At 42.5% G+C, this 23,271-nt stretch overlaps 1 protein-coding gene across 6 annotated transcripts in view; it reads right to left on the bottom strand.

Annotated features, from left to right (window-relative positions):
- The window catches only part of GAPVD1 (GTPase activating protein and VPS9 domains 1), a 44,936-nt gene that overhangs the window by 20,352 nt on the left and 1,313 nt on the right, over positions 1–23,271 (bottom strand). For 4 of the 6 annotated variants that reach the window (XM_054997512.1, XM_054997513.1, XM_054997514.1 and 1 more), the window contains exons 2-7: positions 11,935–12,151; positions 9,021–9,864; positions 5,609–5,695; positions 4,094–4,228; positions 3,765–3,954; positions 1,315–1,395 (exon numbers count right to left, since the gene is read on the bottom strand). In XM_054997512.1, the coding sequence (XP_054853487.1) occupies positions 1,315–1,395; positions 3,765–3,954; positions 4,094–4,228; positions 5,609–5,695; positions 9,021–9,864; positions 11,935–12,151 (1,554 nt within the window). The remainder of the gene's footprint in view (positions 1–1,314; positions 1,396–3,764; positions 3,955–4,093; positions 4,229–5,608; positions 5,696–9,020; positions 9,865–11,934; positions 12,152–23,271) is intronic. The other 2 variants (XM_054997515.1, XM_054997516.1) reach the window with 1 other exon arrangement.

The raw sequence follows: 23,271 nt of genomic DNA, 5'->3' as shown, positions 1-23,271 counted from the left end.
AGAAGCATAAAAATATACACACGCACAAACCATAGGCTGCACTCAGATTATACTTTTAACCAGCACTGAATCAACACATGCAAAGCCAGCTTGTTGCCAAACTCCTCTCTGCTCTTCTGGCGTGGAAAAATCCCAGTTAAAAACTAACTCTGGCTACCCATGATGTATGAATGAGGTCTCTCAGGTGAACCCTACTGTGTCACCCTACCCCTGCCAAATCAGGATTCTAAAATCAGACTAAGCCCTGATTCAGAATCCATGCAAGGGGTGGGTGGTGGAAACTTAATCCAATTAACCAGTCTGCATGTTGCAGATAGCTTGAGTTAGTTTCTAACTGGAGCAGAGCACACTGCAAGAAGCTGTATGTTCAAATGCTGCCCCATACGTGGAGGTGGCGGGCAAGAGGGACTCCCTTCTATCAACAGAAATCAGCATTTCTAGGAGATTTCTAGGCAGACCCCATTTCACTAACATGGTGGTCTTCAACACACAGGGAAAGCAGTCCCTCCCCCCTGCCCACCCTCGAGACAACATTCAAATATCATCATCAGCTCCCCAGTGACTGACATGATACAGTCTTGGAATAGCTTTGATTTTGCTGCTTGTGTAAATTGGCTCAAAGCATAGCTAGACACTGCAAAGGGAATGCTGAACAACCCAGACAAAAGAGTCTGTATGTTTTAAATTTTTTTTCAATTTTTTAAATTGAAAAGCAGATAAGTTTTAAAAACATATCCATTAAGCAGGTTGCCATTTTTAAAATCCAACAGAAAACTTGCACACAAGTGATGACACCAGGATAGCCTGAGACTGGTGGATTTTGCAAGCATGGAGGATGCACGATGCTGGGAGAGCTGCTCTTGAAATTCAGAGAAGAACAGCTTCTGATGGACAAAAATCACAGGAAAGAAGGGACACGTGATAAGCCTAGCAAACATGCAGAGGCGCTTTAGTGAATCTCCGTAGATCATGGGTGAACCTTCCGCTTCCCAAGTGGGTGTTCCACAACTGCAACCTGCTATTACAGTGGAGGCTGTCTGAAATGACATCGTGCCCCCTAATTCTCAAGAAGTCAGATTCCGAACCACAGTTTATCATGCACTAACTTCAGCGGAAGATTTCCAACACTTTCTTTAGGTATCAAAAAAAAAATTTTTTTTTTTTAAAGACAAGCAGCAAGCTTCCTAACAGAACAAAAGAAGGCGTTTCACTGTTTGAGGAGTAGCTAGTGACACAAACATGCACACAAAAGAGAAATGGCTTTATGGAGGGGCTAACAAAAAGAGGAAGAACGGAAGGGGTTCCATTACCCACCAAAAGGGGTTACTAGGTTTATGTGAGCTGTCAGGTTGGTGGCCGACGTGTCCCAGGCAGTGATGGCTGCCAACTGTTGTCCTGAGTTGACAGTGTTAAAAAGAAACAGGATTCAAGCCGTTGGACAAAGAAATACTCGTTCAGTTTTGAAGAAATATAAAAGCAAATGTTTCAGAACAAAAAATTGCTAAAAGACAAGGGCACCCAGGGATTATTTCAGAGTGGGTTGGATAAAGTGATCCATTAGTGGAAGGTGCTGACAGCCATGATTTCTCCTGCTTTCTCCTACCAACACCAGGAAAGTTGATTCCTGGGTTTGCAGGACCTGCATGGAGTTAATAACCGAACAGGTCTGTGGACTGCAATAAGGAAGATGAGGGGAGCAAAACCACTCTTCCTGTCTCTTCTGTCAGCAGAGTACTGAGGGAAGAGGCAAGAGGGAATAATTTCCCCTCTTCTGCTCCTTACTGTAGCCCCCAGATCCACGTAGCTATTATACTATTCCAACAACCCTTGGAATCAACAGGAATTACAGGAGGAAGCAAGAAAAATCTGTGATCCTTGCTAAGGTGGGTCACTAGATCCAACCCAATGGAAGAATATAGTTTTACAAACATGAAGTCAGCTTCCCGAGTAACTTTTTTTTAAAAAAAATAAGCTACTAACAGTTATGATTGTGGAGATAGACTTGAAAGTGTTTAGGCAATACCTGGTAAAATCTCAGAGACCAAGGGGATGCTGAGTAAGATTGCCAGTGATTAGAAGACAGAGAACTAGTATTCAAAATAACACAAATGATATAATTAAAAGTAAAATATAGGGGGAATTAAAACACAATTTCTTAATTTGCGTAACGTAGGCTGGTCACAGCATCCAGCTTTTCTTGGTGCAGAATTCTGGTGGAGGTTTTTTTGTGCAGAGTACACACAGCCTGAGTTGAAGGACAGCCTCAATATACAACCCCTAAAAACTTTTTCCTTGCTGCAGCATTTAAAAATAGGGCATTTGCTATGAAAGGCTGTGCCATCCCTTAACCAAAGAATATGGACTGTATTAAGCTAAAAAAAACCAACTGGAAGAGAGACTTGGACCAATAAAGCCAGAGCTTTCTCAGTCCTGGCTCCTACCTGGTGGAACGCTCTGTCTACCGACACCAGGGCCCGGCAGGATCTACTATCTTTCCGCCAGGCCTGTAAGACAGAGTTGTTCCGCCAGGCTTATGGCTGAGGCTGGGCCTCCGCTGGCTGGAGGATACAACATCTACCCCCCTCCCTATGAGAGCTGCCCACCACTGTTCCTAAGCTGCTGCTATGTTCAACAGTACTGTTGCACTATTTGTTATTAACTGTATTGCCGCCATCAAGAAAAAGAGTGCTGCTATTTTATATTTTTTTGTATGATGCTTTAAAATGTTTTATATGGAATGTTTTAAATGTTTTTAAATGCTGTTATCCTCCCTGAGCCTGCTTGCGGGGAGGGCGGAATACAAATATGATAAAATAAATAATAAATAAATAAATAAAAATAAGCCTTTTAGGGCATGGAACCAAAGGGTACACACATGCCATCAACTGAGACCAGTATGATACACTGGACATGGACCAATGAGACCCGGGCTGAATTCTGCACCCAAGCCCTGAACTCAATAGGTGGCCTGGGAAAAGTTCCTGGGTGCTCATATTAGCCTACTCTGCAAGTCTGATGCAATAATAAAATGGGTTGATCCCATTCATGTTACCCTGGGCACCTAGGAGGAAAGGCAAGACAAAAACGTGATAAGGAGATTATTAATATATTTACAGTCCTACCCACTTCCAGTAGTAAACTCCACCCCACAGGCAGATGTGAAGTCAGAATCCTAGAAGTATACGGCTCAGAGGAACAGAGCTGGAGGAGTTGGACTAGATAGCCTTCTGATCCCATTAAACTCCATGCATCTTTTCAGTAAAATACTCCATATAATCCTCTCAAAAATGTAGGAATCGGAGGTCCTTTAAGCAGCACATGTGGCCAAGTGCAAGCATATTAAGCTGTCCAACACCAGGCTGAACAAGCAGCTTTTGAACTGCATTTTGGGGGATGTTGTGGTTTCTTACAATTCCTCAGTTAGAAGAGACCGATGATTGCAGACAAGCCTCTCTACAGAGTCAGGAGACTTTTGGGTGCATTCCAGAGGGCACTATTTGTTTACACAGGGCATCAAGGAGGCCAAAGAAAACAGGCCAACACCTGGCATGATTGGACTGCACACCCTATGATATGCACCAGAATATTTATACGGCTGTACAGAAGTATGCAGAAGTCCACTGGCACACGTGATAGTGCAGAAAAGGGTTCTGTGGACTGGAACATATAAAAACCAGAGCCCTGTAACAAAAGCAGAGAGGATAGCTTCCAAAAGCCTTGTCAGGAAACTAAGCCTGCAAAAGCCCTACCTCGACCTTCCTCACCTATAGGCAATCGATTTTTTTTGTTGGCCGGAGTAGTTGCTGGCGAGAGTTGTGGGGTGTTGTAAGGGGTCATTTCTAGGCTGCTGCTCTTTCCTGGCTTGTTCTGGGGCAAGTTTGACAGGAGGCTTTCCAGAGCTGCCCGATCCTCCTTCAGCTGGTCACCAGACATAACATTCCTCATAAAGTTGACCTGGAAATGCAGGTATTGTCAAAACAGGTAGGCAGTGCGTCCAACTGAGCTGTATCCCCTCCCCCATCCTCCCCCCCCCCCCAGATTCAGCAACTATCTCTGGAATCCCACCAACAAGTCCAGACATTCAGACATTTACCAGGCCAGTAAGTTGGCTATAGGTCATGTAAACCACAGTCCTGCTCAGCCCTTCCAGAAGGTTAACTGAGGACATGGGAGGGGTTTCCACTGCACGCCCACTGATGACAACATCCAGAAATGCAGCTACACAGCCCTGCAAGGGGAAAAAAAAACCAAGCCTCAATGAGCCACTTCAACATTTCAGAAGACGGCAACAGTCATCTGTATTCTGTTACCAATCAGTATCTTTTATATATTTATCATTTCTCTTCCCTGCCTCCCCACAGAAATATCTATCACAGCTAAGAAAACCAAAAAAAAGCTAAACAATAAACAGCAACAAAAAAGTTTTAAAAAGTGTGGATAAAACCATTAAACATATCATTAGAGTAAAACCTGGGATAAATCCTTTAAAAACACAAACACAGAAGCTCTTAAAACAGCAATGTAAAAACTGGCAATTAATAAAACTCCACAAGTGAAAATAAATGCAATAAGGCAAGATGCAACCTTTAGCGCCTTATTAATGGTGGTGTTGCACCATTTAGAAAAGATAATTAATCGGTTAGATTAGTGAAAAGATATTTTAATAGACCCAAAGCTACCTCCAGTGGGTTTTAAAAGTTTTTTTTCCATATTTAAAATTTAATACTATTTATTTATTAATATTTGTTATAAATAACCAACAACAATAAAAGTATCACAATATATGGATACTTTTATAAAACAGCAATTCATCAATAAAAGAACAAATAATAACACTAAAAATCAGTGTTCCTTAGATAAGCATAAATTTATTTTTTAATGCAGATGTTTACAAAAACTGCGGAAGCCAAGAACTATCTTAGAAGAGACTTTCTCTGTGTGAGGGTGGTGGAATACCTCCTCTTTTGTGTATGCAAATTTCTACAGATGTAGAAGAATTACGGGATTTGAAGACTAAACACTTACATGATTAATTGTCTAAAATTCTTTTAGTCGTATGATATTTCTTAACTTTGAAATCAGTAAGGAATAAAACACAGGAAGCACCGTTATCCACCAGAGCTTTTGCAGAGCAGTCAGTCAGTGTAGATAGTACTGAGCTGGGTGGAAAAACAGGTGTGACTTATAAGGCACCTTATTTTAGTAGACCCATAACCAGGGCTTTTTTTTCAGCTGGAACGCGGTGGAACGGAGTTCCAGAACCTCTTGAAAATGGTCACATGGCTGGTGGCCCCGCCCCCTGATCTCCAGACAGAGGGGAGTTTAGATTGCCCTCTGCGCTGTCTGGAGATCAGGGGGCGGGGCCACCAGCCATGTGACCATTTTCAAGAGGTTCCGGAACTCGTTTCCACCGCGTTCCAGCTGAAAAAAAGCCCTGCCCATAACTAAGCAGCAGAGCATAGGCAAAAGTTTTTGGGGGAGTGTCAGGATATGCTTTGCGGCCTAGGTAAAGACTTCTGCAGCACCATCCCCTGGCTTAATGTTTCATAGGAGGAGAATACAGCAAACACACATACAGAGAATCAGTTTATATAGCCTTGGCTCTTACTTTGTCAAATTTACACAAGTTACTCTTCGTACGAGGGTCTCCTTCTTCAGAACCAGTCATCGCCAGCTGCTGAAGAAGTCTCCCAACCTATGACAGGAAGCCAGTTAGACACAGATGGTAAAAAAAAGTCCTCCCCTCAGATAAAACCATGTGAAAGACCCACTCATATTATGCTTGCCTAAGATTTGAAACACCGCATACAACTGCCTTTGATTAAAATATTTTGTGCAGAGGCTTTCACAGCAAAGCTCTGAAACACAGCTTCTACACTGCTGTAAAAACTCCTGAATAGTTTTACAGTTCTTGCATCTCTGCTTCTACAAAACTACCTGGAACACATGCAAAGCTTTTTTCTCTAATAAGCAAATTAGTCTGCATGTTGCTTAGTGAGAAGGTTGATTGTCATACGCATTGTTAGGAGACTATGCATAGAACATGGTGTACATCATCATTTAAGCTCAGAATATAAAAATACCTGGCAACACTTCAGATATTCTGAGAAATCTTGTCTTCCACAGAATAGGAATGGGAGAATCCAAATGGCCACCTATGTACTAGTCTCCAAACCATGGTTTAACCTCGATTTGAAATCCTAGTTTGGTGACCAAGAAAATAATTGCAATGTATTGTTTTGCACAATGGAGCCTTGGTACAGACTGGGAACACTGCAAGTGAGGGAGCTCTTAGGAGAGAGCCCAAGACTTCTGAGATTTGTTCTGGAACCAAGCAAACATCATATGAATGCAGTTTTTCAGAGAAATCCTAAGCAGAGTTATTACAGTCTAACTGCGCAGATTTCATTGGGCTTAGTCTGGAATAACTCTTTATAGAACTTCACTCTCTCTGTCCTCAGAAGAAGGATGCCTGCAGGAAACATGAGGGAAACATACCTGCAGCTCTCCAGCAGCCTCCCCTCCCATCTGACGGCCCCCGTGGTAGGGAAGGGACAGGCCAAGAGCTAGGTAACCGTCTGGGAGATGGCTCCTTCAACCCAAGATCCCAAGCTACCTAAAAACTTCTCAGAAACGGACAAGCTAATACACAAATGCATTTCCATACTCATTCCAATCATTGTGACAATACAGCTCTATCTTCATAAAGAGCAGGTGCTATCTCGCCTTTTAATGCAAGCTTAGGCTTCCTGAGCAATTTCACATACAGCTGCCATCAAAGCATGGCCCTCTTAAAATTCAGACTTATTCAATAAAAAGGCCATTTGAGCAAATCGCCCAGAGATACAAAGAGGAGAAATATCAGTCACCACCACCTCATCCAACAATAAAGAGATACTGTAACAGCACCCATAAAAAGTAGAAACTTGAATGCTGTCAGGCTTCTTTTAAGAGAAAAATAAATGATGGCAGTTTAAAGACTACTGTGCCCTGACCTGGGTAGCGCAGGCAAGCCTGATCTCATCAGATCTCAGAAGCTAAGCAGGTGTTGTCTTGGTTAGTAATTGGATGGGAAACCTCCAAAGAAGACCAAGGTTGCTATGCAGAGGCAGGTAATGGTAAACTACCTTTATTAGTCTCTTGTCTTAAAAAGCCCATCAGGGGTGGTCATAAGCCAGTTATGACTTCACGACACTTTGCACCACCACAAAGACTATCAAGGCTTACTTGCCGAACCAGCATGGATAGAAAATTCCTGGGTGCTTCATCTCCTAAAAAACCTGATAGCAGCTAGGAACTATATGTTTGGTGGTATGCCTGGAAGATAACAGTTTGCTCTAAGAATTCTGAAGCACTTCTCTTGCTCTGAACACGTGTTTATGAGAGCAGAGTACACCTGCTTTATACACAAACCCACAACAGTGATTAATCCCCTCCAAAAAGCTATAAGGCCACCTTCTGCCCAGAAATATTTGTGTTTGTCATATGAGACACACCAAAAAGAAATGAGACTTAACCCTCTTCTTATTCAGAAAAGACAAGTGGGGGACCTGCAAGGTCCTGTTCAGAGAAGATTCTCTGCATGCTATCTTGGAAGCAATCCTTGCTCACCAATTCTGATGGCTATGTGATCAGTGTCATGACTCAGTAAGCCAATTCTGGCCTGCAGTGATGCAGAGCTGGAAAAATCCCATCTTACCAAAAATCTGATGCTGATACCAAGAAGCCTTGGTACCATTTGAAATATGTATCTTTCCATCTAGCCCCAAAGCACAGGTTGTGTGTTTTTTTGCAAGTTAACGCCCCCCCCCCTCCCCCAGCATAAGCTGTAACAGACCATAAAGCATCTTGATTGGCAGTTCTGGTAAGTTCAGCCAGAAGGAAGTGGCAATCATTTCAAATGCTTAAAGATAGGGCAGAAAGGATTTAACTGTCTCCAGAAAGAAGTATCTTTCAATTAGATTAGATTACGGCAATGCACTCTAAGTGGGGCTGCCCTTGAAAAGAGTTTGGAAACTTCAATTGGTGCAGAATGCTTTAGTCAGGATGCTGACTGAAGTGGATCACAGGGACCATATCAATCCAGTCCCGGCCCATCTACAGGAACTCCCAATTTGTTTCCGTGACCAATTCAAGGTGCTGGTTTTGACCTTTAATGGCCTATATGACTCGGGACACACCCACCCAAAGAAGAGTTTACTCCCTTATAAACCCACCCAACCGCTACAGTCATCTTTTGAGGCCCTGTTTCATGTACCCCCAGCTTCTGAGATAAGTAGCAATCCAGCCTTCTTGCTCATGGTACCAAAACTCTTGAACTCTCTCCCCAAGGAGGCTCATCTGTCCCCTTCTATTGTTGCCTTCTGCCAGTGGGTGAAGAACGTTTTTTCCTTTAGTCTGGAATCCCCTCAGTGATTCCTCCTTCATGCGCTGTGTTTTATTTGTTGGTTTTATATGTGTATTCTAGCTTTGGTTTTAATTGTTTTAATGATGTGCTTCTGTTTTGGTTTTAATGGTATTTTTATAATGTTTATTTTACCTGTCTGCCTCAGTAGCCCTGATAAAGGCAGAAAGGAAGGAGATAAGTTTTGCAAATAAACATATCACATAAATGAAAGCATGCAGGCAAGAACACACAAGAAAGAAAAGGTACAAAAGATGTGAAGCATTTTGTTAACACAGCCCTTGGGCAAATTTGCCATTTGCAATAGCCATGAACATATTATCTGATGTTTGGACTACATGCATCACAGAATGACCAAAAATCCTCCATCTAAATGTATCTTCAGTTTCTTAAAAACTTAGTACTCTTTCTAGGGTGAATTTTTAAAATTGCTTTAAATATCTGTTTTGTATGCCTATTGTGAAAAAAATGGAGTGCAACTATTTAAACACAAACATAAAAATTAATTCCTGAAGTGAAGTGAACCAACTTCATTTTCAGCCTTCTTGCTGCTACAGTTTATTATATCTACTCTGCTGAAATGTATGTACTTTTTAAAATGAAGAAGATATTTTACCTGCATCAGGTTAAATCTTGCTACTTCATTGATTGGAGCATCAGAAATAATCCCATACTGTTCCGGGTTAACTACTGCAGGACAAATGAAGCATGCCAGGAGAAGATCTGTGCACATGGCTCTGACTTCCCCAACATCTAGCCTGTCCACACATGAAAGTGTTTTGTACATCTGGGATACAATCCATCGCAAGCTGTGTGGGAAGCAGTAGGTGTTCTGCTTGAGGTAACCAATGAACTTGTTCACCAAGGCCACCAGCTTGGCTTCGTTGGACTCTACCATCTCCTGAACTTTCTGCCTGAATTTGTCGCTCCCCTTCTCTCCAAAGAGCTTCTCCTGCTGAGCAGGGGAAAAGCGCTCAATCAGTTTGTTGGGGTCAGTTTCTAGGTGGTCTTCATCCTCGACCAGCAACTGCATGATGGGCTCGTGCAAGGTGGCAGTGAGAAAGAGCTTGGCTGAAAAGAGCCCTTCAGAAAAGAGTTTGAATAAAATACTAAAGGCGCAAGTGCCACGCCTCAGGAGCCGCCGGGGGTTGTCGCTCTCCTTCAGTTCAAACTCGATCAAATACCGCAAAACCTGGAGGAGGTAGCTTTCATCTTCTGGCATGATGCAGTTGCCGTAGATAGAGGTAAACACAGTGTGAATGACGCTCTGAGTGTTCTCCTGGTTGAGCTTCTCTCCGGCAACCAGGCAAGAAGCAATAAGACGAGGGTTCTCGCGTAGCCTGTTGAGGAACTCCCCATAGGGTGTCTCTTGATGGCCCAACTGCTTGTACCCATCCACAAACTGCGTGTCCTCCAGAATTTTGGCATGCTGGCAGCATTCGGCTGGAGAAGCTTCAGCACTTTAAAATCCAAAAGTAAAACTATTTAGAAATGCAACACCTGAGATCTGGAACGCAAAGATTCTCACACAAAACTAAAAGCAGCAATGCTGGATCAGCACTGTTTTCAACAGTGAAGAACCAGATGTTTCTAGCAAGCTGAGGATGAAAGCAGCAACTGGTATTGTAAGAGACGCTGACTCTGAGCACAGAAGTTAAATTTAGCTATGACAACAGTAGCTATTGTCCGACCATGAATTTGTCCCTATTAAACCCATCACTAAATCTTGTGGCAATGAATCCTAAAAATTATGCTTCGTGTATGTTTCCTTTGGTGTGTCATAAGCCTCCCCACTTTAGTCTTTGTCTAATCTAACACGCATTCCTTCAGACTTGATCCTTAACTGCAACATGAATAAAAGTCTTCTCAGCACTTGCCCACAGGGTTGGCACACACATACCAATGCACCTCTTCATGAGGCGATTTGGCTTCAACTGGGTTTTTAAAACAGGGGGTTGGATCCAGTAATCTGTGGGCACAAGGACTGTGGATCTTTCCTTTGTTCCCCTCCCTGAAAACACTTCTTTCCAATCAACCCCAAGAAAGTCGAGTCACAGTGTTGTGGGACCTGCATGGACCAACAGAATTAGCTGCACTGACACAAGATGGAGGGAGATGATTTCACCCCGTTCCCCAGTGCAGCCCCCAACATAAATGTTTAGTATTCCATGCAAATCCTGCCACTCAGGAATCAACTTTCCTGCGTTATAAAAGAACTGCTGGAGGAAGGAAGCGAGGAATAATCTGCAGCCATTGGCACCTGCCACTGACAGATCACAGAATCCAATTCCTGGTTAACACAGGAATTCTTCTGTGACTCTCATAATGGTTTTATTATTGAGGTTGTGTGTCCATCAGTCACAATAAGCACAGAGAAACAAGGTAAGATTTAACCACTGCAAATAATTCTCGATAAAAATGCGTAAGAGTCAGCATTGCAATCCAGCCAGTGAACTTAGTTTAGACAAACTATTCAACTTAAAATTGTAGCAAGAGTGGCAGAAAAATTATGACAAACACAAGCCTCTAAATCTGAAGCTACTTTTAAATAACAAGAAAAAATATAGCATGCTGCTTTTGTAATAATAATTGACACTGAGCCAGTTCAAATGTGCAGGGAAAGAACACCATCTCTTCAAACTGCAGGTGGAAGGAGTTCATATCTGAACATTCCTACCCGTAAAAACATACAAAAAACCCACACCTGCACATGGGAAGCCAACACATCAGAGAGGACACTGGATTAAAAACTCCTCTCCCTGACGCACTAGCGAGAAGAGATTTTTACACAAGAGATGAACTAGAATATACATTTCCTTTACCTATAATATGAAATGGAAACACTCTTCAAAATGTTGCGGGGGGCGGGGGGGGAGAGCTCAAAATCAGCTCACAGCTCTCTTTCCTTTATGCTTGGCAAAAAGTGCTGTATGATCAAAACACTTGTTTGATGAACCAGCTATGTTATTTACAGTAGCTGCTCTTAGACTCTCTGCTTTCTGCTCCAATTTGCTCTAGACCCTATAGATTCTATAGTATAGAATGTTGTTGCTTTTACAAGAAACATTTTTGCTGCTGTCAATGGTTGACAATTCTTAAAAAACTTAAATTGCCTTGATATGTTTTTTTTTAAGACTGAGAGGGCAGGATTTAAAAAATATTTAAAAATAAGTAAGTTATCAGGCACAATTTCTGCGGTGCTTCAGTGTACAAAGTCCTTCACAATTTCTCTTATTTGCTTTTTGGTCTGCTTGCTGTTTTAACAACAGAAGGGGGGGAAAGGCAAACAGAAGATATGGAGTTCTATCCTACCACTCTGCCCAGTTAACGGTGCTACATTTCTCTGGTGCAAAGAGCTCAAAGGAAGAGGCTTTCGTATTGGTGGAAAGTTCCTGGTGCCTGAGGGATACACTCCTGCTAGCGGATCAGAGTGGCGTGATACAATCCCCTTAAGTGAGTTTGTGGAATCCAACGGAAACAGAAAAAAGAAAGAGATTAGGATTTCTGGTTTCTGATACATCCACTATCACCTTGTTATGATTAGCCGGTCCAAGTTAATCCTCTGCTGCTTAGAAATCCAGGCCGTACGGTACAGCCTTTCTGCAGTTTTCAACACCTCAGCATTCAGTCTCTGGATGAGCTGCTTTTCGGAGTTCACGTAGAGTCGTTCCTGCTTGAGGTGATGAGCCAGCGCGTGAACGTCCAGTTTCACCATCTTGAGGGGGGAGCAGAACCGTGGGCTACTCACTACAAAGGGAAAAAAAGCAGATCAGCTTCAGCGAAGTGCTCAGACACACTCTCATTTTCTGTTCTAAAGATGTGCCCACAGACAAAGGCTTTTGCGACATGTTAACATCCTTGATTTGACTCCTTCCAGTTGCAGTACCTGTATCAAACTATCCTTTGAAAAGCAAACACCATGTCTTTTGAAAAACAACAACCACATACTCTTTTTTCATGAGGTTTCATAAAGGCTCCATTTTGAAGCAGCAGCAGCATGCGCTACTGCGGTTTTCTTAACTTGATCTTTCACAAAGGAATGATTTAGTGAAAGAAGAACTATTCAGCATTTTTATGATAATGCGCCCTCCTCAGAATAGATGTTCACACAAATACTGTGTGGGATGCCTTTTTTCACTCAGAAGATGAAAAAGAACACTTTTCAATGCCATCTCACAAATACACAGCCAAGCGTTTGAGAATGAAGGGGGAGAAAAGTGCCACGCATTCTGACAGAGGGGAGCACATGGAGCTGCCTTAACTTATATTTAGGCTCAGGCCACTGGTCCATCTTAACTCTGCGCTGTCTACTTTAACTGGCTGGCTGTGGCAGAAGATCTTTCAGTGCTGCTACCTGCTGTTTAAGTCATTTTCACCTGCCTTCCTCATGGCTGCCAAGGATCAAACCAGGGACCATCCGCATGCAAATCACGTGCTGTTCCATGGAGGTGCAGCCCTCTTTCTTCTGCAAAGACTGCCCTCCGCTACAGCTATGGCCATGGCTTATACAGCCTGTTAGTGGGGAACTGCATGTCCTTCCTAAAATGACTCCCTTTATAAGTAGTCCTACAAACAAGTCTGCACAAGAGATTTTATATAGCCGTATTGGGTGGTGCTCTGTTGAGACAGGGCAGCACGGGCGGGCTTTGGGACACAAGCATTATTTAGGAAACCACTTTGAGCCAGCCTATTTTGGCACAATATGCTCCAGTAACTGCCACAGCAGCAGCAGCATTTAACCTGCTTGTTTGCACTTCTTAGTTAGGCAAATGGAGAAATCCATTTTTGCCAGGTTCGGTTTAAGAAGTCTGTACAATATCTAGATGAAAGTGCCACAGTGACATCTAGATGGACGAACCTGACATCCTTACCCTAACCCCCAGATGTAGCATTTCATAGGAATCAGTGGGCTGCAATGGGAAGGCAGGAAAGTTACATTTTGCCGCTGGGAAATTTAGTCTGGGTTCTGCCGGGCACTCTGTTTCACACAGGGTGTCAGTAGATGCTTCCAACAAGCTAACAAACAGTGTCATGAAGGCAACAGCCAATCCCCTTTATTGCTTCCAGCAGCTGGTATTCAGTGGTACACTGCCTATGAACCTGAAAGGTCCTTCTAGTCACCACAGTTAACAGCCACTCACTGAATTTGACAAAAAAAAAAATTCCCTTTAAATCTTTCTAAGTCACTCTGGCAGCAGTGAACGCTAGAAATTAAATATGTCTGCCTGCCTCCTACTGAAGACTCCAACTTTGGAGAAAATCCACACATCCCACTCAGTGCTGCAAACATGATTATTTCAAAGAGAGAGTGGCTTAAGGTGTCTGGTCAATCAGGAACCTAAATATTTTGTGCTAATGCCAAAGAATACCAAAGTTATAGACACCTGGATGTACAGATGAAAAGTAGATGTTGAATTGGAGTGAGAGCTCGGAGGTTAGGCCTGGCTCAAGATGGCCAAAACCTTCATGAACACGAGAAAACCCACCAAGAAGTTCTGCGTGAAGAACTTCTGCTCATTTGTTCCTGCTCATTTCAAAGGAGATTCTTCTCCTAGGCAAGCACCACTGAAAGCAAGAGTACTTTAATGGGAGAATGTCATTATTTCTCTGCCGCCAAGGCAGAGCCAAACACATCTACCTTACCTTGCCTCATGAAAGGGCTAGCTCCTACAAGTGTATCAGCATCATTAATATATTTCTGGCTCTGACCTTTGTGAAACTTTCTCCCACCCTAATTTTTTACCTGCACCTTTTCCAGCCCAGAGCAACAACCACAACCCAGACTAGAAGTCAGAGATGAAAGCGGCTTGCAACATTTTTCCAGAAACAAAAAAGAAACCCTCCAAAGAGCTAAAGTTTGTGCTGTTTTGGAAGCACTTAAAACTGTCTGCGTGAATAAAAACGATATTTGGAGGCAGCAAAATGGGAAGCACAAGAGAGATATTGTCAAGAGATGACTGTGCACTTTAGACTCACTTTCACTGGTGTTTATGCCTGTTCAGAAAGATCACATTGCTAAGAGTAATCATTACAACCCAGATATGGAAGCGCTCTCGCTTGTCAGGTTTCCACAATGAATGTTACAAATCGTTTACATGCTGCAGTTACTCTATGCTGGAAAAGTGACTAACAGTGCAATCCTAAGCAGAGTTACTCCAGTCTAAGCCCACTGATTTCAATAGGCTTAGACTGGAGTAACTCTTCCTAGGATTGCACTGTAACTCTTGTTCTTTCAGAGCAAGTAGTACAAAATGACATACGAAACTGTCTTCTACCGTACCAGACTACTGATACATCTAGCCTAGCACTATTTTAACTGGCTCTTTGGGCTCTCTGGCACAGAAAAACCTTTCACCTGTTATCTGAGATACTTTTAACCATAGATGCCAGGATTAAATTGGGACACTCTGCAGGAAAAGCATATGCTTTACTGAGCTATGGCTCTTCACCTCAAGGCCATTCTCACTAAGAATGAGCTTCCAAGAAACATTTTGGATCCCTGGAACAATTTGAAAACTGCTACATAATACATAATACAAGAAGCACCAAGTGCACTTGTGGTTTCTAAAAAGAACCTCAAGAATAACCATATGCATGAACTTATAAGATGTAGAATTAGGACTTCCCCCTCTCCCTCTCACTTCTTGCAATGTACCTAGATGTATAATGCTTATGGGTGTTCATACTGCCCGAGATTTGAAAGACCATAAGGTCCCAATTTGGCTGTAACAAAGCAAGCTCTGTATGCATGCAGGGAGCTTTTGCTTTCTGCAACTAACAACAGAATGGGATGCCCACATAGCACCCATTGGCACTTTTGAAGCTGCCTGAGGACAGCCTCATTCAAGCTTTCTTGGCCAGTGGATTATATTCCTTCTCTCTTCCCACATTTGATTTGTCAGTCGAAGAAACACTATTCATTGCAGAGGATTCTACTGGGAGTATTCTGCAAGCACATGAGGCCTTGTTCACTCCAGCCATATGTGAACTAAGTGTACCCTAGGCCTAGAACATATCCAGTTCTCTCCACTCGCGCCGGGGAAGGACCTGAAGGACTATCACACCGAGATTTGCTCTCTGTTGCTCCTATGGAGAAGAGATTAGATCTAATGGGCTTAAGTAACAGAAGGGCAGACTGCGACTGAATATATGATGAGCAACTACCCAAGGGTCAGATCATTTCACCAATTACCTCGACTGGGGGAAGAACGCTAGAAATTTTCAAGTAAAGGTTGGAGGGGCTTCTATTAGGGAAGCTCCACATTTGGATTTCCTGCATGGAGCAGGGGGAGTGAGACTCAATGGCCTATAAGGAGCCTTTCGACTCATGACTTCATGGGATTACTGCTACTAGCAGGCAAGCTGTCTTTCAGCAAAGTATGTGTCAGTTGCGTTGAATCAGCTCACTGCGAAATCCTTCCCACCCAACTTCCAAGGAACACCCCCCTCCTCTGTAAAACTACTCAGTTACACAAACAAATCAACGCTTAAGACAAGATACACTGCTGGGAACGTGCATGCCCTAAACACCGGAATCCTAGGCTCAACTCTAGCATAATATCTGGAACTACTTTGTAAAGCAATCTTGTATGTGAATATATGGAAAAGTTACCCAAATTTATTTATATATGTGAACCTAATTCTCTCAACTATTTACTTTTCAAAGCAGCTATATATAGAAATTGATGGTACGTGTAATGGTGATGGTAGTGGGTCTATCTGTAATGGCCTTTCTCACACGGTCTTCCTGGAGCAAACCACTCTGAGGCATCTTTTTCACACCGAAGTTTGCAACAGGATTATTTTAAAAAGTCACTCAGTAAGAACTAATTTGGGGTTCAGACTCAACAAACCTTCTACTGCATAGATTATATTTTTAAAGGTATATATGCTGCTTCACAAGAGAAATTCCACGTAGCAAAAACCAATTAACTTCCAGCATTTGTTTATAAATTGACTGTATGACATAATGCTGGCATTGCACTGCACATTACACTGATGCAGGGCTTTTTTTCTGGGAAAAGAGGTGGCGGAACTCAGTGGGTTGCCCTCAGAGAAAATGGTCACATGGTCAGTGGCCCCGCCCCCTGATCTCCAGACAGAGGGGAGTTTAGATTGCCAAGCGGCGCGTAGGGCAATCTAAACTCCCCTCTGTCTGGAGATCAGGGGGTGGGGCCACCAGCCATGTGACCATTTTCAAGTGGTTCCGGAACTCCGTTCCACCACGTTCCAGCTGAAAAAAAGCCCTGCACTGATGGTTCAAAAACAAAAACCAGCACAAGTACTCATGACTTCTTATGGCCATGGGCTTCACTTCCACACAAACATAGGTATATAGTCAGCAGCCCTCTGACACATTAATTTCTGCAGTGCAAAGTACTTCAAGTACAGATTCTGAGATTACATTCAAACATTTTCCTCTTAAACATATGAATATAAGATCAGGTTGAAAAAAATGGAAGCCGCAAGTATTTGTCGCAGTTCAGACTAGTGCTGGAGCTATGAACTGGTAACAGAAGTAGCCTTAATTTCATAGTGGATGCTACCACACTAGTGTATGAAAGAAGTGTATGGAGATTGCTTCACTATGTACAACACAACCAACCAACCACTCTCCCAGACAGCAACTCTCATGTATTAAAAATACACACAGTACACAGCTGACGACACCTCAGTGGACACCAATCTATTTGATTTGACAGCTTAGTACAGAAATACAGAATTTTTCAGCACAACACATCAAAAGAGGAGCGAGAAGGCTCAGAGCACTGAGAGAGTAAAGATCACTAAGAAGCTGAATAGGCTAATTTGGATTGATCAAACTCTAACCCCACCCTAGCTGAGGGAGGTCCACAGCATACTTAACAAAACGAAAAAACAAAAACCCCATAACATTTTCCAGCATGCTAGGGACTGGAGTGACAGGTCTGTGCAATATTTTATTATTTACTTCATTTATACTCTGCCTTTCTCCCCACTGAGAACCCAAAGCAAGTTACATTGTTCTCCTCTCCTCACCTTTATCCTCACAACAATCCTATGAGGTAGGTTAAAAAAAGAGCGTATAATTGGCCCAAGGTCAGCCAGGAAGCTTCCATGGCAGACTGGGGATTCAAGTCTGGTTGCCCAGATCTTAAGCCAACTCTCTAACCACTACACATCACTTTCTGGCTGTCCTTCTGATGGATGCGGTACATGCAGACAGTAGGCTTATTATAAATTGCAACTTTTATTATTTCTCCATGTCCCCTCTCAAAGTAGACAAACAGGTCTCTGCTCGCAAGGAGATTACAATCTATAGCAGACAATGGGGAGAAAACAAATTCCAATGGATTGCCCATTTCAATTTTTTGCAGAAAACACAAAAAGCAATCTTGAGGTACCTTAAAGACTAACAGGTTTGTTGATGCATAAGCTCAAATATATTAAGCCTTTAAGGTATTACCAGATTCCTTTCTGTCTTTTGGAGGAGGGATCAAGAGAGGGAAGGGAGGAAGAGATGAGAATAAAAAAGGATGAATGTAGTTGCATATCTGTTAAGCCTTGGCTTGGATTCAGGATCAAGGGGAGAATCAAAAGCAATGGGGAAAAGTAAGCTTTGAGAAGAGACTTGAAGAGGTGATACCATATGCCAACTTGTATATGGCAAGGATCCTTGAGTGATGCCACATTTGTCTGGACGAGGGGGCCAGGAGTAGAAAGAAGGGTTTATGCTCAATGCAATAGCTTTGCTTTTCCTCATAGGAGTGACTGGCACCCCTTCCTTGGTATGGGAGATATTAAAATGATGTAGTCTGGGACACCAATATTGGGGCAGGGGCTAAATTTGCTCCCTCTCCTTGGTTACATCAGCAACTGAGAATCAAGCTTATGTCTATCATCTTTGTCCAATCCTATGTTCTGTTTCCTGGTCACTCCAAAGCAGAAAAGAAAGTTGGTGCAGGTGACAGGTTAGATCCAACTAATGGATAGGCAGAGCATCAAGGCTCAAACAACACATGCAACAGGAGGGCCTGTGTTTAGCCTTTTCAGGCCAGCTTTGTCTTTGGCACAGTGACCTAACTGACCATACCAAGCATTTCAGAGTTTAGAGCAAGTTCTGTAGGGATTTCCACTCACCCACCTTACAAACCCTCAGTGAATTTCTGTTTTTCCTTGAATGCTTCCTGTAGCAGAAAATAAAGGACTCATCTACCAAAACTTAAGTAGGCAGGTAAAACAAATTGGGAGAAACCCAAAGAACTAGCGCATCTTTCAAAGAACTAGTCCATCTTTTCACTTCCTAATACCTACAGGAACAACAACAAAAGGAGGAAGCTGTTTTTGACAGCACCTAGCCCCAAATTACTCAGCCCGCAAAGAGAGAGACAGACATCTGGCTTATTAATTCCATTGCTATCCAAATTGTAGGATACCGGACTTGTACACACACAGCTAGCCGCCCATGGCAAGAATGAACTGAAGGCAGGGACCAGGCAGGAACTAGAAGGGAGTCAGTTCTTTTTCTTTTAGGTTAACAGGAAATGTGTCAGTGCAGGTGGGGCAAAAAAGGTGCTTGCAGGCGAGTAAAAACGGAAGACTTATTTGCAAGGCTGCACTACACGAATGGAAAGTCAACAAATGCTAGATCAGTTGACTCAGTGGCTTGCCTTTATAGGCTGTCTGCCAGGGCTAAAAAAAAAATAATCACAAGCACCTTCTATTCGAGGCACCTGGCAGCACAGGCCACCTCAAAGTGTGGCAGCAGTGGCCACAAATCTGATTCCCCCCCCCTTTACAGCCCTCTTGGCTGCTTGCCTTTTGGCCATGTTTCATATTTGCATACCTGGCTACACATGAATGGTCATTATTACCAGAACATGTAGGAGGTTTGGCACATGCAACCAGAGGCCTTAGCAGGGATAGTAAGATGCTTAAGTCAACTGCACAGAGCTGAAAAAATGCTTAGACACCCAGAAACTTGATGCTCCTACTTAAGAAACTGAAAATTGTCATTGTGAAGGGCTAAGGTCTGAAGGTTTGACTCCAGGTCTTAAATTAACCAAATGTTGATACCCAGTAATGTGAAATAGTTTTGTTTTGTTTTTTAAACCTAGCAATTACATGTTGAGAAATTACATGCTGTACATTTCCCCAAGACTAAGAGTGAAACAAAAAAAAATTGTTTTAAATCAGGATGTGGAGAGAAGCTGGATTGTGCCCTTAATTCAGGCACTTTTATGTCCTGCTGAATTCAACCAGAGACTTAAGGGCTTCTTCTGTTTAACAATCAACAGGACAGAGAAGTGTATCATATCTACGCAGCCCCCACAATGCTCCTTCCTAAAACATTCCAAAGGATGCAACCCTCATTTACTCCCAATGACACACACAAGTTCATTATGTGTATGGCTCTAGGTTCTGAGCAGGAAGGAGGATATAAAAACATAACAAATGAAACACAAAGTTACAGTAGCAGTTCCCAATTGATTTCCTTCACATTTTTCTCCCAAGGTTTTATTTACACCCTCCAGTCCTCCAAGGCTCTCCAGTCTTCCAAGGTGCCAAAGAAAAGAGAGGCGCGCATACCATCCAGTTTACAGATGGACCTATGTAACTGTGACATTTCTGTCACTGCAGAATAAGTTGTTAGCCATTTTTAGGGAAAGAAAATCATGCACAGTTTTACAACTGACATGCCACCTAAGCATTTCCAATCTGCAACCATCCTCGGGGGAAAAAATCCACAAAAGTTGCTAGCTCAGAAAAATTTTCTCTGGAGGCCATACATACCTATCAGAGCCATTTGTGTCTCTCTCCGCCACCCCCAGCATCTTTTGTAAATCTTCCCTGTTTGTTTACCTGGGGTGAGTTTCAACTTATCACAGGTGAACAGAATTGCTCATTTTCCCATGGGATGGATGAGTCATCTGGCAACACTAGATGGACATTGTCCCTGGCAGAATTACAGTTTAATTCATTCTGAAAGCCAATCTGGTAAACTAGTTAGAGTATGGGACTATGGACTAGCAAGACCAGAGTCCAAATCCCCCATTCAGCCAGGAAACTCAATAGGTGACCTCAGGCCAGCCACTTTCTTGTAGCCTGGCCCACCTCACAGGGTTGGTATGGGGGTAAAACTGGGTGGGGATATGTAAAGTGCCAGGGCTCCTTGGAAGGAGGCAGGACAATAAACTACTCTAACATACATTTATAGTCTTCCTGTATGGTTCATCACTTCGTTTGTTCTCTTTCTCTCTCTCTCTCTCTTCTAAGAAAGATTATAATCCCTGTTACACTCCAGAGGTTATAGAAAAAGGTAGACTAACTTACAAAGGAGCGAGAGGCATACAAAAGATCCAGATCTATACCATGTGCTTTAAGTACTACCTAGATGGAGTGACAGCTACCCAATATGTTCTCTTGTAGGATGCCCCAAAGATCTCATCCTACCTTCCCACATAGTCTAACAACAATTGCCTATCCTGAGTACTTATTTCATTTCATTCTAACTGCTTAAAATCCCTCTGAAGAAAGAGATGTCAGAGATTTAAAAGAAATTCACAAAACTATATATGAGTTGGGGTTTAGCTCTGCACCTACTGTCAATACCAGGAATAAACAAAAATTATTGCAATATAAACTTCTATGAACTTCATCCAACACAAGCGTTTATCCTGACTACTGTGCTGAGTTAGCACAGCAAGGCAAGGAAGATTGCGCTATCGCTGTCTGTTACTGCTTGTAAATGGCCTCATCTGAGATATGTCTGAGCTTTGCATGCAACTGTCACCCACATCTCGTGCTTTTCATTTATTTTACTTGTTTTTTAAAATAATTTTTATCCTGGTCCCACTCTTTATCAAAGATGCTAATGGCAGCTCATAGACAATTAAAAAATGCAAAGAGTTTAAAATTATTTGTATAATCTCATTAAAATCACTTTTTAAAAAGCCTTGGTCAACAAATACATCTTTTGTTGGTGCTACAAACATCATATATTCAGTACAAGCTGAAAGGGAAGGCATTTCATAACTGAAGCACACCTACAGAAAAAGACTTGTCCCCAAAATACTTCAGTGTAGAAATTTAATAATGAGCGAAGCAGCCCTCGGTGAGAAAGGATAGGTATTCAGCATTCACAGGAAAGCATCTCTACTCTTTTTCATATGTTCCTGCTACTTTAAAAACAGGATTCAGGACAAAATCCTGAGATCCATGATACACAAATTGCTTTGTGTAACATGCAAAATAACCTTCAGTAAGGTAACCAGCCACTCCCCTGCACCCATGGCAGAAAACAAACTTATGAATGCAGCCCATATTTACTGCCTTTCCTCCCCCTGCTCAAATTTTATCTTCCTTAGGGTTTATAATCTCTTTGGGGAAAGAACTTGTTCTATCCAAGAGGCAGTGGGGGTGGGAAAACTAATTTGCACCAACTCCTTATGGCATTGGCAGAGCAATACCTGCTACCTCCTTTAGCTGGAGATGGCAAAGACTGAACCTGGGACCTTCAGCATGCACCCCTATTTGAATTTATGAAGTTGCCTTATACCTAGTGAGACCATTGGTCCACCTAGCCCAGCATGGTCTACTCTGACTGGGAGCAGCTCTTCACAATGTTAGGCGAATAAAGTTCATTTAAGTGAAGAATTTTACAGGGCTTTGCATATCAAACTAGTAACAAGGCCACGACACAGCGGTAAGACACCTACTTTACATGAAGAAGTTCCCCAGTTAAATCTTTGGCATTTCTTGCTGAAGAAGGTAGCAAGTAAGTTGTACATAAATAATATATATCAGTGTCTGTAATAACAATACTTAAGTACTTGCCATTCAACTTACACCCTGAAGTAAAACTCTCCCTCACTGACAGTGGGTGGCTTAGTCACCCACTGGGATCCTGCAGCCAGTTTAAATTCCAGGCGGGAACAGATGTCTTTGCAATGCACAATTCATTCTACAGCACACAGGTGGGACAGGGCCATGCAGGGAACTGCCCTCCCTCTCTACTGATATTGCATGCGCTAAACCAAGATAAAATACGTGAAGAGCTCAGAATATTCTAAAGTGCTATATAAATGCTTCTGTAGCAGTAGTTGTAATAAATGAGTGAGGAAAAGGCCTTTATGGCATCAAAGAGCGTGGCTTCAAGCCAGGCTTATGATGAAAATAAAAAAGCCCTGCTGGACCAGACTGAGAGTCCAGCCAGCATTAGATTTTCAATTTGCAAGGTATGAAGGCATCAGCCCTTCCTCATTCTTGTCTCCCCAGACCTTGGTACTCAGAGGTTACTATCTCTAAACATGGATATTCTAATTTGACTACCTGTGCTAATGGTCCTTAATGGGCCTATCCTCTGTGAATGTCTTCAATTCTTTCTTTTAAAGCTATCTAAGCCAGCAGGCTGCAACCGCAACCACATGCTGTGGCAGTGAATTCCCCAAGTTAATTACACACTCAGAGAAATACTTCCTTTTGTCTGATCTGAACCTAAGGCCAATCGATTTTAGTCAGCGGCTGTATACGGAGCCAACGATCTGGCTTGTCATGCCCAAATTATTGGCAGCTGCTCTCCATGGTCTTCCCCAGCCTCTACACAAGACTTCCTTTTAAGCCAGAGCTATCTTCTCCTCAAAATATAAGCCTAGGCAACACCTTTCACATTAGAAATTACAACACTTGGTGGGAAATCAACATATCTCTGTGGCCAACTCCCTACAAATATTTTGGGGAAGGGCTCCCAAGCCTAGTATATCCCTTCACTACTACCTCTTTACCCCCCCCCTTAAAAATGAGAATATGGGCATCAATTTAAAAGAATCTTTTAATTGTAAGAGGAAGAAAGCCAGTGCCAAAACTGGAGAAGGAAGGACAAACATAAC

This window comes from Eublepharis macularius, chromosome 14, assembly GCF_028583425.1.
Source record: "Eublepharis macularius isolate TG4126 chromosome 14, MPM_Emac_v1.0, whole genome shotgun sequence".
NCBI classification, from domain to species: Eukaryota; Metazoa; Chordata; class Lepidosauria; order Squamata; family Eublepharidae; genus Eublepharis; species Eublepharis macularius.
The sequence above is the reverse complement of the archived record's forward strand: the minus strand, read 5'-3'. Positions and strand labels throughout refer to the sequence as shown.